At 39.2% G+C, this 16,648-nt stretch overlaps 1 protein-coding gene across 4 annotated transcripts in view; it reads right to left on the bottom strand.

Annotated features, from left to right (window-relative positions):
• LOC114653083 (dual specificity calcium/calmodulin-dependent 3',5'-cyclic nucleotide phosphodiesterase 1C-like) overlaps positions 1–16,648 on the bottom strand; it is a 930,233-nt gene that overhangs the window by 271,580 nt on the left and 642,005 nt on the right. For all 4 annotated transcript variants that reach the window (XM_051929365.1, XM_051929364.1, XM_051929366.1 and 1 more), the window contains one exon: positions 701–814. In XM_051929365.1, the coding sequence (XP_051785325.1) occupies positions 701–814 (114 nt within the window). The remainder of the gene's footprint in view (positions 1–700; positions 815–16,648) is intronic.

Here is a 16,648-nt window from a genome sequence, read left to right as displayed (position 1 = left end):
CTCGACTAACCTTGTCAAGTTCCAGCTTTGATTAACATGACCTGGAGCATGTAAGGAGTAAAAGGGGATATTCCGTCTTAAATTTAATTCTCTAGTAAATCTCTTGTGTTTCTCAATGTAATACAGAATGCCTAAGAATGTTAGACACTTCCATTTAAAGGTGTTCATGCTGCTAACATGCAAGATGTGGTAGACATCTTGAACATTATCAGTGGGCATTAAAATGAAGGTAAACATATTCACTATATTACAGAAAAATCGTTTCTATCATTTTAGTCAATTAAAACGCAAACACAAAAGGCCTATAAGAAGAGCAATGCACTATGAAGAAGTAGGAGTGGGACTAATGGAATTCTAAATTTTATTGTTTATTCCAATATTGTAAAACGATGGAACATTGTATTCTAGGAATTGAGAGAAACATAAAATGAAATATCTCTCAAAATGCTGGTCAATAAAATATACATGTTCATGAATCACCTAGTATTGTATCTTTTACTAAATATTAAGTTGTAACAAGAGATTCCTTCCCATTCTTTCAAGTTAAATCGCAAATATTAAAAATGTACAGACAGCATCTTGCAATGTGTTAAATAATGTAAAAAAATCACTACACTAAAAAAAGAGTTGAATAGACAAAAAAATATGATTTTGTAAAATCCCTAGCAGTACGTTTTCAACACCTATTTCCCTATCTTACCTTGTTTCCTCGATGTACACCGACTCAAGCACTGAAGCAGCATATTCCAAATTCTTTTTAAGGTCTACGACTGAAGCCTCTCCTCTTTCCAGTTGTTTAACCAAGCATCGCAACCTGAAATACAAGAAAAGAAATGTTAGTATACATGTTTATTATTTATAATGAAATTATCCACATTCACATTTTCATAACTCCACTTTTCCAATAGAGGGTGGTGGAAAGCAGAAACCCACTCTGTGGTGTAAGAAACAAACTGGGACAGGAAGCCATTCCATCAGAGGGTAGACTCACACATGCAAACACCTGCATACAAAAACTTATATAACTGCATCATGTTGATGTAGTGGAGTTTCACCGAATGTAGAATCTGACCCTACCCATTGCCAACACCATGCTACACCAGTGAACCTAGAGAATCAGTGGTGGTATTAACTGTTTTAAAGAAGCAATTCAGAGATGTTTTTTGTGTGTGTTTCTTTCTTTTCTTTTATGCAAAACTTTTCTGTTTTTGTAGAATTACTGCTAAAACTAAGAAAGAATATGAAATAATGCTAATGAATAGGCAATGAGGTTTCAGAATATTTCATTCAGATAGAATATCATTTATACCAATGTTCAGTCCAAAAATAAATCTACACACATAACAAATTTGAAATAAGCAAACAGTAAAAAAAAAATCACAATAAGCATCATAGGCAAATAATCTAAAAATCACTGCAAGAAAATAAATAGCAAATTAAACAGACAAAATAAACCATTAGCTCTGTTCATCATAACATGGTGCCAGAGAAGATGATGAGTTTGCATTTATGCAGTGAATTTGGAGCATGAGTTACTCATGCAATGAAAACTGGATCAACTCATAAAGCAATAACTTTCTCTTTCAAATCTGAGTATCTCACTTGTAATTCACCTTTATATTGTTATGTTAGGCAGCCAGACTACAGAAACAAATTCAGTTTAGAAGACTATTAGTTAAGTCACTCATCATGCCAAAAAAATCTTAACTGAACAGCATAACCATCCTACTATACTACATCTTGGAGAAACACGATAAACTGCTGTTCACAATGCTAAACAGAAAGTCAAATACCATTATTAAAATCTGTATAGCTTATGCTCACACACTGTTATCATCCATCCATCCATTATCCAACCCGCTATATCCTAACTACAGGGTCACGGGGGTCTGCTGGAGCCAATCCCAGCCAACACAGGGCGCAAGGCAGGAAACAAACTCGGGAAGGGCGCCAGTCCACCGCAGCACTGTTATCATGTTAAACAGAAATTTTCCCTGATTGGTAGATAGTCAAAATTACAACTACAGGAATGATGATTATGAAAGAGTGCTCAACTGAACAAATATCGGCTGAGAAAGCTATTGAATACAGAAAGTGTCAACAATGTTTTGAATATAGTATAAATATAGTAGTAGGAAATGTGAGGTATTGCCCACCAATAGAACTAAAAATTTGTGACCAGGAGGTGGAAGAACAAAAGGATCAGAGAGAGTCGTGGTCAAGAACAGACAAAAATGTCTGAAATCCGAGAATGAAAATAGTACTTGACAGAAACCCAATACACAAAAATAAGGGTCAAAGACAAGATAACAATCAAGAAGTTCTAGCACTAAAGTCTTATTTGAAAAGAGCACGAGGCAAAGGCAAGGCAAACATTGTGGCTAAGGGCTGCTACTTTTTATAGGCAGGGTACAATCACAACATGTCACATGACCATATGACTGACAGCGAGTATAGCATCCAAACACAATATGTCTTCAGCCATGCAAAGAATGTCCCAAACTGGCGATGCCACCAGAATACCAGTATAATAATATGAAAAGTGTAAAAACAAATGAAACGAACACAAAAGGGACAAAATAATAGTATTAGATTTCTACACATGGCAGAAATAACATTGATTACAAATGTCATTAAGTATGTGATAAAACAGATGATATGCTTCAGCAGCTTTTATAAGTGTTTCCCTTTGAGTCTTTTAGAAACTCCATCCATAGTGAATATTCACAGTAAAAGATTCATTTATCTGCAATTAAATTAAACCTTTATGAATCTGTTCAGAATATTTTAAAATTCCCACATATCTTGATACACTCTATTTTTCTAAAGCATTTGATCACAAGTCATTCACTATATCTAGATTTGTCTCTGAAATTCTCTATAAAACATTAGAATTAATGCTTACTTTAGTCTGTGCAAGCTATACAAAAAGTCAACTTTAGGCAGTGCCAAATTTTGACATAAGCTAAACAAGCGACAGCTTAGGGACTCGAAATTTTCTCAATTTATTTATTTATTTTTTGGCTTTTAAAATTTTAGATAGATAGATAGATAGATAGATAGATAGATAGATAGATAGATAGATAGATAGATAGATAGATAGATAGATAGATAGATAGATAGTTAGATAGATAGATAGATAGATAGATAGATAGATACTTTATTAATCCCAATGGGAAATTCACATTCTTCAGCAGCAGCATACTGATACAATAAATAATATTAAATTAAAGAATGATAATAATACAGGTGAAAAAAAACAGACAATAACTATGTATAATGTTAAATGTTAACGTTTTACCCCCCCTGGTGGAATTAAAGAGTCGCATAGTTTGGGGGAGGAACGATCTCCTCAGTCTGTCAGTGGAGCAGGACAGTGACAGCAGTCTGTCGCTGAAGCTGCTCTTCTGTCTGGAGATGACATTATTTAGTGGATGCAGTGGATTCTCCATAATTGATAGGAGCCTGCTGAGCGCCCTTCGCTCTGCCACAGATGTTAAACTGTCCAGCTCCATGCCAACAATAGAGCCTGCCTCCTCACCAGTTTGTCCAGGCGTGAGGCGTCTTTCCTCTTAATGCTGCCTCCCCAGCACACCACTGCGTAGAAGAGGGCGCTCGCCACAACTGTTTGATAGAACATCTGCAGCATCTTATTGCAGATGTTGAAGGAAGCCAGCCTTCTAAGGAAGTATAACCGGCTTTGTGCTTTCTTGCACAGCGCATCAGTATTGGCAGTCCAGTCTAATTTATCATCCAGCTGCACTCCCAGATATTTATAGGTCTGCACCATCTGCACACAGTCACCTTTGATGATCACTGGGTCTATGAGGGGTCTGGGCCTCCTAAAATCCACCACCAGCTCCTTGGTTTTGCTGGTGTTCAGGTGTAGGTGGTTTGAGTCGGACCATTTAACAAAGTCATTGATTAGGTCCCTATACTCCTCCTCCAGCCCATTCCTGATACAGCCCACGATAGCAGTGTCATCAGCGAACTTTTGCACATGGCAGGACTCCGAGTTGTATTGGAAGTCCGATGTATATAGGCTGAACAGGACCGGAGAAAGTACAGTCCCTTGTGGCGCTCCTGTGTTGCTGACCACAATGTCAGACGTGCAGTTCCCAAGACGCACATACTGAGGTCTGTCTTTAAGATAGTCCACGATCCATGCCACTAGGTATGAATCTAATCCCATCTCTGTCAGCTTGTCCCTAAGGAGCAGAGGTTGGATTGTGTTGAAGGCGCTAGAGAAGTCTAGAAACATAATTCTTACAGCACCACTGCCTCTGTCCAAATGGGAGAGGGATCGGTGTAGCATATAGATGATGGCATCTTCCGCTCCCACCTTCTCCTGATATGCAAACTGCAGAGGGTCAAGGGCGTGTTGAACCTGTGGCCTCAGGTGGTGAAGCAGCAGCCTCTCCATGGTCTTCATCACATGTGATGTCAGAGCAACAGGCCGAAAGTCATTCAGCTCACTAGGACGTGATACCTTTGGGACTGGGGTGATACAAGATGTTTTCCAAAGCCTCGGGACTCTCCCCTGTTCCAGGCTCAGGTTGAAGATGCGCTGTAGAGGACCCCCCAGCTCCGATGCACAGACCTTCAGCAGTCGTGGCGATACTCCATCTGGACCCGCTGCTTTGCTGGCACGAAGTCTCCTCAGCTCTCTGCTCACTTGCGCTGTTGTTATTATGGGTGGGGATGTTTTTCCTATGCTGGTATCAGCAGAAGGATGTGTGGAGGGTGCAGTACTCCGAGGTGAGAGTGAGAGTGGGTTAGGGTGGTCAAACCTGTTAAAAAAGTTGTTCATTTGGTTTGCTCTCTTCACGTCTCTCTCAATGGTGGTACCCCGCTTCGAGCTGCAGCCAGTGATGATCTTCATCCCATCCCACACTTCCTTCATGCTGTTATTCTGCAACTTCTGCTCCAGCTTTCTCCTGTACTGCTCCTTCGCCGCCCTGAGTTGGACTCGGAGTTCCTTCTGCACGCGCTTGAGCTCATGCTGATCACCGTCTTTAAAAGCCCTTTTCTTCTGATTCAAAAGGCCCTTGATGTCACTTGTAATCCATGGCTTGTTGTTAGCATAGCAGCGTACTGTTCTTACTGGAACTACAATGTCCATACAGAAGTTGATGTAGTCAGTAGTGCAGTCAACAACTTCCTCAATGTTCTCATTATGAGATCCCTGCAGGATATCCCAGTCTGTAGTTCCAAAAAGTTCTCTCAGAGTATTCTCAGCCTCCGGGGTCCACTTCCTGAATGATCGTGTGGTTGTAGGTAGGACTCTAACTTTTGGTTTATAGTGAGGCTGAAGCTGAACCAGGTTATGATCTCCTTTCCCAAGCGCAGGCAGCGGGGTGGCACTGTATGCGTCTTTAACGTTTGCATACAGTAAATCAATAGTCTTATTTCCCCGGGTGTTACAGTCCACATACTGGGAAAATGCAGGCAATGTTTTGTCCAGCGTCACATGGTTAAAGTCTCCAGCGATTAGCACAAGCGCCTCAGGGTGCTGCGTTTGTAACTTAGCAACAGCGGAATGGATGATGTCACTCGCTGACTCCACGTCTGCCCGAGGAGGAATATACACGATGACAACAATGACATGTCCAAACTCTCTGGGCAAATAGTAGGGACGTAAACTTACGGCCAACAGTTCGATATCCCTGCAGCAAGTGGAGATTTTGATGTTAACATGTTGCTTTTTATGTGTACTGTACTTTTAAATATTGTGGCGGACAGCTGGGGTCCTTGCCCAGTCGGGCCACCCCAACAATGGAAGGACCAGGGGAGAGGGCATATTCAGGGCAATACTTCCCATGGAACACGAGAGGGCAATCCCCCTGGCTCACAGCAGGGCCACGGGTTTGGAGCTTAGAAGCTCAACCCTGCTGGGACCTGAGGCCACTGCCAGGGGGTGCCTGGACAGTTTATGACCCACCACACTGGGAAGTGCTGCCAGAAGAAGATCTGGGAGCACCTGGAGTACTTCCGGGTGCCCTTTAAAAGAGGCCGCCTAACTCCATTCGAAGGAGTCGGGAGGAGGTGGATGAAGGTTGCTGAAGAGGAGTGGAGGTGGAAGGACTGGCAAAGAGAAGGGACTGTGCTTACTTTGCTGTACTGTGACTATTGTGTTGCTGTGGGGAGCGAAGGAAGTGCCCCCACATGTAAATAAACTGAGTGCTGTGTGGCAAACTAGTGTCTCAGTCTGTCTGTGTCGGGGTTAGGGTGGCTGTACGCACCCCGGTGGTTCACAACATGTAATGACTAAATTCATTTGAAAATAATTTGTATTTTTCACTTTAAATATCTTCCTATTAAGTAATTAAAAGACGTATATATCAATTTTTTGTGGTGACCCACTGTCCTGTTTTGGTGTTCACGTTTGTGAGACCTTCTGGTATAACTTTTTAATAAAGGGCCTCCAAGCTTTATATACTGTAGCTTAGGGCCTCACCAGATCTAAACCTGGTGACTTTAGATTGCTTGTAGTGGAACTTACTAAACTTGGGAATTACTGTATCATCAAATCTCTCACTATTATAGTAGTATTTTCTGAGGAGAAAAAAGTGATGTAAACTGTTTTTCACTGATGTATTTAGAACAGAATATAGAACTAAATTACTGTGAGTGCAGCTTAAATAAGACATAGCAATACATGATTATTTAAAATAATAACAATGCCACTAGAACTTCAATGCTTTAAAAAAAACTTGGTAATTGAAACAGGTTTGAGTAAAAATCAAATAAATATGTCAAACCTTAGGCAATGCTATTATACAATAAATAAAGGAATGGGATTTACAAATGTCATGTTTGAATAATAATCACATAGTTGAACATGCATACTAAATAGAAGGACAGGTGGTTTGATCTTAATACTGTTTAACTACATTAAAAATGAAACATCTACATATTACTCATTAACTAATAATAAATTTGCATTTTTATTTGTTTCCTTCCACAGGGTCACCAGAAAGCAGAACTGATCCAAGGCAGGAACCAACCATTCCATGAGGTGCCAGTGCACCAAGGAACATAATCAAGCACACATCAGATTTTACACACACTGGGACATCTCATACAGAGTTACCATTGAACTCAGAAAGTCTCAGAAATCAGAGAACACAGAGGAAGCCCTTGTGGGCACATGATGAGTTCGGCATCTCCTAGTCTGAATGGTGGCTGCTAAAGGATACTTTAGCACACTTAGATTGAAAACACAGTGCCCTAGGATTTATATTTGGAGATGTTTGTGGTGGCCAACTTATACCTCTTGAACTGGAGCAGAGTTTCACCAGTGAAAACAACTGTAGTCCTGTAGGTGCAAAAGAGAGCAGGCCATGAACTGTTAGAGTGTTATTACAGGCTGGTGTTTTCCATTTTTTTTTTTACCTCTCTTTAAATGTTTTACTTCCCTCTACGTGGGGGGTTTGGTTTACTGCTGAATCTAACACTGTCAGTTAATTTTTGAACAGAGGATTTTTTTAAATATTTAAATTATTTCAAATCTTTTTGTGACATTGCCATAGTGTTGCTATTTAATGACGACCGGAAATGCATCATCATCATAACAGCATAAAGGTCTGGTCTTGCATTTCCTGGTCATCTGAGATTGAAGATACCAATAGCAAATCAGTTAGTGCATGCTTCTTATTTTACCAAATCTAGTTCTTGATTCTTCCTTTAATGTTTTTATTTTGGTGACAGATTCTTTTGACTTCATGGAAACAATTTTTTGTTTGATTTTTGACTAGGGTTCACCTTTTGTCTGCTCATCTCTTAACATTCCTTCCTCACTGGCATCAGAACAATTGGGAATCAAGCTGGTTATCATTATCTTAAGTGGTACATGAGCACCAGGCGTGATGAAGGGGCATTTCTCAATCTGTTTTCTAACAATGGGAAGACACTCTAGCTCACTGTCCTGAAAAAACAAAATTCTTTATCTGAGAAGGTGTAGCTGGAAGTGCACACTGAAAGAACAACCCCTTTGATGCTCAAGTGAGTTTTGACTGACAATTCAAGCTTTGTATATGTCCAAAAAAAAAGCAATCAGCAATTACAGAATACCACATACTAATTACAGTATCTTCCATTAGTCTAAGTATACTGTAGGAAGAACTATTAAACATATGTGAAACCACAAAACAAAATAAAGAAGAATGAATATGCATGAAATGGGCATTCTCAACTTATAACAAACTTCAGTTGAAGAAGTCGGTCAGTCATTTTCTAACCCTCTTATTCCTGAAGAGGGTCGTGAAGGCTGCTGGAGCCCATCCCAGCTAGCACAGGGCACAAGTCAGAAACAATTCCCTGGACAGGGTGCCAGTCCATCACAAGGCAAACACACACACACTCACACACACCAAGGCTAATTTAGTGTTGCCAATTCACCTAACCTGCATGCCTTTGAACTGTGAAAGGAAACCCACACAGTCATTGAGAGAACATGCAAACTCCATGCAGGGAGGACTGAGGATGCAAACCCTGGTCTCCTTACTGTGAGGCAGCAGCACTACCACTGCACCACCCCGAGCTGAGGAAGTGGATTTGAAAAATGAATGAAAGTAGCATACTGAAGCGTTTTTAGTATGTGTGCACAACATACAGTACATTAGATATACGTCTTGCCAGTAACACCTACTTGTCTAATTTTAACATCAACATTACATTGTCTTGTTTTCCTTAGGTTTAAATCTTTATTATTATTATTATTAGGATTATATCTAATCTTTATTAAATATAATTTAAACACTGTTGTTTATGTGCAAAAACATTTTTCATTAACATAAGAGCTGATATGAAAAAAGTTTAAAAGAAATGAACATGGTGACCTCTGCACTCACTAGCCATATTTGTTAAAAATCATTAAAGCTACGGCTGAAGGTCTTATAGATTAAAATGTTGCTCTGAAAGATGGAAGAAGTAAAACAATTTATTTTTAATTGAAAGTTAATTGCTCCAAATTGACAGTTCCAGTCAGGAAAATGATATGAAAGAAAATTACAGAGCATAACATTTAAATGATGCTGTCCAAGGCAAAGTATCCTTACTAGGCACAAAGATACACTTAATCCACATACACCTTGCTAACAAATACAAAAATACCAAATATACAGGATTCAGAACACAATACTCCTAGGATAAAATACATTATTGTAACAGCGAGCAAAATAATAAATATTAATACTGTATATATATATATATATATATATATATATATATATATATATATATATTTGGAAAAAATGGAAAATAGCTTTAAAGCAATAAAACACACAAAATGAACATTAAAACAATGAATATACATTGGTAACTTTAATTTAGGTACTGCAAAACTGCATTTATTAGTCATTTACTCTTGTGTAACAAGACCTTAACATATGCTTCTTTTGGTGTTAATGACACTTAAAGCATCAGTAAAGTGGTTATTTATCTTTGTACAGTGTGGTATTTGATATTCTGGTAAATCTGCTTATGAATGTGAAGAATTCACAGGTCTTACACTTATGTTTGAAGTATCAAGAGGCATACTGTATGTTTCACTTAAGCTACCTCTGACCATTTCAAAGATAAGTTATTTTATTGGGTCACTTTGCACAGATGAATACACTTAAGAGGCATTTAACAGACATGCGAGTGACACCTTAAAAACATTCCAGAAATTAATAAAATTCGACATAATCACTATACACATCATGTTATGTGAAAATAAGAAAAACGAACAACATCAAGCTGCGACACATAACTTTGAGGTGTGCATGTGCTGATTTGATTTTCAAACATTTGCGGTGTTGCATAATTGTGTGATCTGCGATATGCATGATTTTACATTTTTAAAATGAAAATATTTCTCACAGTTTTTAAAATTATTACATGAATAAGGAATCATGTATGTATGTAACTTGCCAGGTTCATAATTGACTAAATTTATGTATTATTTTATAATGTTAAAAAAAATCCTATTGCAAGAATTTGAACTATCTTGACCTCCTCTCCTCACACACCATCCCGGTTTAAAATGTTAAATTACATTTACAGCCATGACTCTCTGAGTCCAAATAAATACTTTCCTTTTCATGGCTAACTGATTTATCATGGTAAAGACTACTAGGAACGGTTTAACAGGTGGAGGCCACTTGACATTTTTCCCTCCTCATGTTTTCTGACTGTTTTTTCACTAGTTTTGTATGTGGTTATGGTCAGTGTCACTACAGGTAACATGAGGCGATACCTGGACCATACAGAGGTTGCACAGGTAGTCCAACTTCTCCAGGATGGAACATCAATATGTGCCATTGCCAGAAGGTTTGCTGTGTCTCCCAGCACAATCTCAAGGGCATGGAGGAGATTCCAAGAGACAGGCAGTTACTCTAGGAGAGCTGGATAGGGCTGTAGAAGGTCCTTAACCCATCAGCAGGACCAGTATCTGCTCCTTTGGCTAAGCAGGAACAGGATGAGCACTGCGAGAGCCCTACAAAATGACATCCAACAGGCCATTGGTGTGAATATCTCTGACCAAACAATCAGAAACAGACTTCATGAGGGTGGCCTCATGGCTCACTGCCTGGCACTGTGGAGCTCGATTGCCGTTTTCCATAGAATACCAGAATTGGCAGGTCCACCACTGGTGCCGTGTGCTTTTCACAGATGAGAGCAGGTTCACCCTGAGCACATGTGACAGACATGAAAGGGTCTGGAGAAGCCATGTAGAATGTCATGCTGCCTGTGACATTGTTCAGCAAGACCATTTTGGTGGTGGGTCAGTGATGGTCTGGGGAGGCATATCCATGGAGGGACGCACAGACCTCTACAGGCTAGACATCAGCACCTTGACTGCCATTAGGTATCGGGATGAAATCCTTGGACCCACTGTCAGACCCTATGCTGGTGCAGTGGGTCCTGGGTTCCTCCTGGTGCACGACAAACTGTCCAGGAGCTCAGTGATGCCCTAGTCCAGATCAGGGAGGAGATCCCCCAGGACACTATCCGTTGTCTCATTAGGAACATGCCCCGACAACGTCAGGCATGCATATAAGCATGTGGGGGCCATGCAAACTGCTGAGTACGATTTTGAGTTATTGCAATGAAATTTCGGCAAAATGGACTAGCCTGCCGCATCATTTTTTCACTTTGATTTTTGGGGTGTCTTTGAATTCATCTCTCTGTAGGTTGAAAATTTTCATTTCCATTAAACAATGTGGCATCCTTTCGTTCCTAACACATTACCCAGTCCATATCAGTATAGATATCCAGCATGATTTTTTTCCCATTGAGATCTGATGTGTTTTGAGCAGTTATATATATATATATATATATATATATATACATAGACAAACACATATACAGTATATACTGTGAAGATAAACAAATCACAAACAAATGTAAAGGTTTGGGGATTGGCCCCCTGTAATGATTTGCTCCTGGTCAAGATGATAAATAATGATTTTATCAGACATTCGACAATGATAAGTTGCTTCTCTCTGCTTTTATACACAATGCAATCAAAATGGCTACCGGAAGTGGAAATGACAGGAAGTGACGTCATCAATGGGAACCAGAAGTGACATTATCATTACGGGACCGGAAGTAACATCATCAGCAGGAGCCAGAAGTGACGCCATCATAGCGGGACCGGAAAAGTGACATCATCATTGGGGACCGGAAGTGACGACATCATGGTGAGACCGGGAAAAGTGACGTCATCAGCGGGAGCCGGAAGTGACGTCATCATGTCAGGATCGGAAGAGACATTATCAACAGGAGCTGGAAGTGTTGCTATGGAGGTTGAAGTGTAGGATAAACCATTATCTGCCGAGTTAATTATTCCGGGTACATTATTATTTCTCTTCTTTAGTTCTGTAAGGTCAGAAAGAGAGGCATTTACACCGTCATTCAACCCCCCATCTTGTAACCATTCACTCACCTCTGGGCCTGTTGATTGTCTCCTAAGCGCACATGTGTGACAATACTGTATATATACACACTGTCTTAAAGCAAGGGAAATTGGTATGTACCATTGACATGTGGACCTAGGCCAGTATTAAAGCAGTAATACACCTCTGGTTAAATCTGAATAAAATCAAGTATAATCAGAGGTTCTGAACTACTGCCTGCTTCTTTTATGCTTTCCGTACCTTACCACTGTGTCTACCCTCTGAAATAACAGTGGCTTGTACCTGCCATAGGATCCCCTAGGCCTGAGGTCGGTAACACATTACTAGATAGTTTTGAATCAAGAACAAGGTAAAGCAAATAAAATAAACAAATGTGATAAATTGGCAGAAAGTGTGTAGTAAAGTGTAACACAAAAGCACAAGCTTATCAGTTCATTCTCCACCATAGACTCAGAGTGTGATCCTAAGAAATCCAATGTCTCAGTATTCCAAAAGTTAAAACAAACATAAAAAATGTATAATCAAGCTTTCTTAACAAAACGTCTTTGAAATGATTTTAATTCAATAATTTCTATTCAAATATACATTTACATAAAAGACACATCCAGAATGGAGGAGAACCTATACAAATACCCTGATCAGCTCAAGTAAACACCGAACATTTTTTAAAGATCTCAAATACACAATCAATCACAATTCAGTATTACTGTTAATTGAAGTTGTAAGTTGGTTTGCATTTCAAGATTGTGTTAAATTTTTGTGTGGCTTTGACCTCATCTACTTGTATTTGTCTTAAAAGATATCTTTTGCTAGCAGATTAATTTTATTTATTTATTTATTTTTTGTTTCTTTGCTCTTACTGACAAGATAGATTATCACAGCTTGGTTATAGCCTGTGTATACGTGTTTAATATGCTAGCAGCACAAACCTTATTTTCTTCTAACAGTCAAGCCTAAATTGCTTGTGGGAAAACACAGATTGCACAATGAAACAGCATAAACACAAATACCAATCATGTCTTTGAAGCCTTTGGGAAATAGGCACAATGCTGTCACAAAGCAAGTGAGCATCTGAGCAGCAATGGCTTACTAGCAGCTAGCACATCCCGTCAATTTCTTTTACTTTGCTTCCCAGCTATGCTTCACAGATAAATGATAAATAGTCTGTTTGTCAACCTCTATCCTGCATTAATAAAAAAAAATCTTGATTTCTTATTCTTTTCTCAAAAGCCACAAACTTTAATCAGCATTTTTTTGATGGCTGCTGTAATGGCAGAGATCTTGACATCTTATTTTCCTTTTCAGCAGTCTCATTGTTCCATTCTTTATAAAATAAGAGTGTGTCTGGGTTCAGTGTTATTTAATATGAAGAGGTAACAACAAAGTACAGTATATCAAACCACACAAATATAACAACAGCGGGATCTTTATTAGAATTATATAAACTAAAACCTGCCCAATCCTCTGCAGACATGGTCAATGTAAATGTAATTTATGTAATTTTGGTATTATCACCTTGAACACATTTTAAGAAAAATCTTGCAATAGTCACATAACCATAACTGTTTTTTTTAACCTGCTGGTGCCTGTTATAGTATATGTAGCATTGCAACAGTAATATTAAAAGGTTTAGGCTATGTAATGCTTGACAGTACATTGCATATTGTCATAGAAGACATGGGTTGGCTGGCATCCCAGCAATGAGGCCTTGATAATGGAACGGTGGAATGAGTTTGCCTCCCTGGACCATGTGATCCCGCAGCACAATAGGTGGCAACAACTCTCTGGTGGGTCTACTGCGTGTACATCTGCAGGTCTGCGTGGGAGTTGCAGATTCAATAGGCAGCCCTGCTGGGTTGTGTGGGATCTAGAGGGAGAGGCTGTCCCCTGTTCAGGGAAGTGCTTCCTGGGTCTGACATAAAGGAGACTACTCTGCTTCACCCGAGGCAGTTGGTGTGAGGTGCAAAACAAGAACAAAGCTTGTCTGGAAGAGGGGAAAGGAAAAGTTTGAAGAAAGATAACTTTAGCTATCCATCCATTTTCCAACCTGCTGAATCCGAACACAGGGTCACGGGGGTCTGCTGGAGCCAATCCCAGCCAACACAGGGCACAAGGCAGAAACCAATCCTGGGCAGGGTGCCAACCCACCGCAGTAACTTTAGCTACCTTTTCCTTTTCTTTCTGACCCCTTGGTCTCCAGCTCATGCTTTTAATATACCGTATTTATGCGTGTACCACGTGCACATTTTTTCCCAAAAATTAGCATTAGAAAATCAGATGCGCGTCATACACAAGGAAATTTTTTTCTGTAATGTTTACTTCTTCTGCTTGGGCTGTCTCACTCGCTCGCGCTCTCTCTCTCTCTCGCTCGCTCACTTGCCCGCACGCAACGGAAGAAAGAAAAACTTTTGTCATGCAACAAAAACAGAAAGGCATTTCACGGAAAACGTGCCCTAAATGCTTCCTATACAATCACAATGCGCGTCGTACACGGGGCAAAATGGTTTTCGCGATTTTCTTTGTAAAAATTAGGGTGCGCGTCTTACACGAGGGTGCGTGGTACATGAGTAAAAACGGTACTTGTAATTAAATCCTCTGAGGTTGACTAAATACAGCATATCTCAGAAAGATAACAAAAAAGGCTAAATAACACCTCTGCCTGCGGAGCACCATTAGAGATGTCCATCTCTTGTAACGGATGAGACCAAACTTCAAGAGCCTTTCTGATACTCTCAAATGGCCACACACCAAAGGCCAATGAACCTGACAAGCAGAATATGTGTATTTATATACAGTATATAAAGTTCATTGTAACACATAATACATTTACATGTCTGGGTTATTGTGTCTGGAGTTTTGGGTGCTTCTATACTCCCTAATTTCTACAATATACACTACAATATTCATACTTTATATTCCTTAAATAGGAACAAATAAAATACCATCTACCAATGTTTATATATAACTAGGGGGCTTTGCCCTCTGCTTGCTTCGATAGCCAACTCCAGCTGGCCACCCCCCCTGGCCTGCGATAATAATCAGGTAAGTTAGGCTTGAAAATATTAAGTGTATGTTATTTTGTATAAAAATGAAAATGCAAAATATACATGTGAGTGGCTACACTTGTTAGCAAAAATCTAATGTATGGGTTTATACTGCAATCCTCTCATAACTCTTGTGGAGCTCTTATTTTTTACTCTCTTTCTCCTAATTTAACTGAGTGCTTCTGTGGGTTTGTTTAATTGCATTATTTTCACTATTCAAATGGCACACTTTAAATCTGGTAAGTTTCTAAGCAATGCAGATGTGCACAGATGTAGTTTGCATTAACAACTTCATAGCTAGCATTCAGGGGTGCCATTTCAGTACTGGGACCTAAAGATGAAATGCAGTGCAGGGTAATATTATTCTTACTAAACCTTGGTAATAGGGCCGTCATAATGCATGGGCACGCTGGGCAGTTGCCTGGGGGCCCCACAAGCATAGGGGTCCCATGCTAATCTATGTATATTGTGACTTGCAGAGTGGTTGTTTAGGTAGAGGCCCCAGTACACTGCTTTGCCCGGGGGCCTATAATGCTGTTAAGACAGCCCTGCTTGGTAACCCAATTTTAAGCCCTAATGCACTGCTCTGGTGTATTCATAGGAATGGCCCAATGATTCTGAGCAAAACCTTTTTCACTGGGATTACCAAAGCATATTTCAATAAAGGCTGAAAGGGTTCATTTTCTGGCCTTGTACTTCTGATCCTGTCATATTCCTTCAACACCACTAACCACATCATTCTCCTGAGCAAATATAAGAAATATGTTGCTATGATCTGAAACCTGCAGTTTTGGGATAAGCTTGAGCTTATCTGACAGCTTTTGACTTTTTTTTGTCGAAGTTCCACAATTAGATGAATTTCAGGGTTAGTGGAGTGCAAAATATATAATATGAAAACATAATATAGTAAAATGTGCAACTCTGCTGTGTGTTGATCACCAGTGTTTATCAATGTTTGCACAAATCAAAGTTACAATATAGGTAAGCTTTCATACAGTATAATATCAGCAGTGCCAGAACAGTAGATTTTGGATAACATCATAACTTCTGAATATATAATACAGTATTATGGTGCTTGAATAACCTTAAATGGTGATATCACAATGCAGTTTAAGCTGTATAAATATCAAGATAGTTCAAAAACATTCTCCCAGAGAGGGTACCTTGATGGACTACATGTTTGAGAAACTGTGAATTTGCAACTAAACCAGCAGAGCTGCCATTAACAAATAATATGAAAAGATGGCTAAATAAATTTGGAACACTAAGCTTGCATAAGAATGATTTGAACTCCTTCAAAAGAGTTTGGAAATTGAAACACAGTATGTTGGTGAGTTGAATGTGTCATTTAGAATGATTCATTCTGTTCAAGTTAAACACTCCAGTCACTCAAAAAATAAATAAAGTGATTTGATTCACTGAGATAACCAGAATGAATTAAATAAAAATAATCAAATTAGCTGGTTGGAATAGATGACTTAATGGACAATGTTTTGTGAGTATGATCATACTGTATATATGAAGCCAGTAAGAAAAGAGACACCTTTAAGTTATATACCATATACTGCAGAATACAGATAGGAAAGATCATGATTGATGCCAACACACCTTTCTCCATTTCTGGTTCCTTGGACTATTGTGTTCCACATAGAAAGATAGATAAACACAATATATAGACAACAAAGTGCTTCTGCTGAGACC

The sequence above is a fragment of the Erpetoichthys calabaricus genome, chromosome 6 (genome assembly GCF_900747795.2).
Source record: "Erpetoichthys calabaricus chromosome 6, fErpCal1.3, whole genome shotgun sequence".
NCBI lineage: Eukaryota > Metazoa > Chordata > Cladistia > Polypteriformes > Polypteridae > Erpetoichthys > Erpetoichthys calabaricus.
This window is presented reverse-complemented; position numbering and strand designations above follow the sequence as displayed.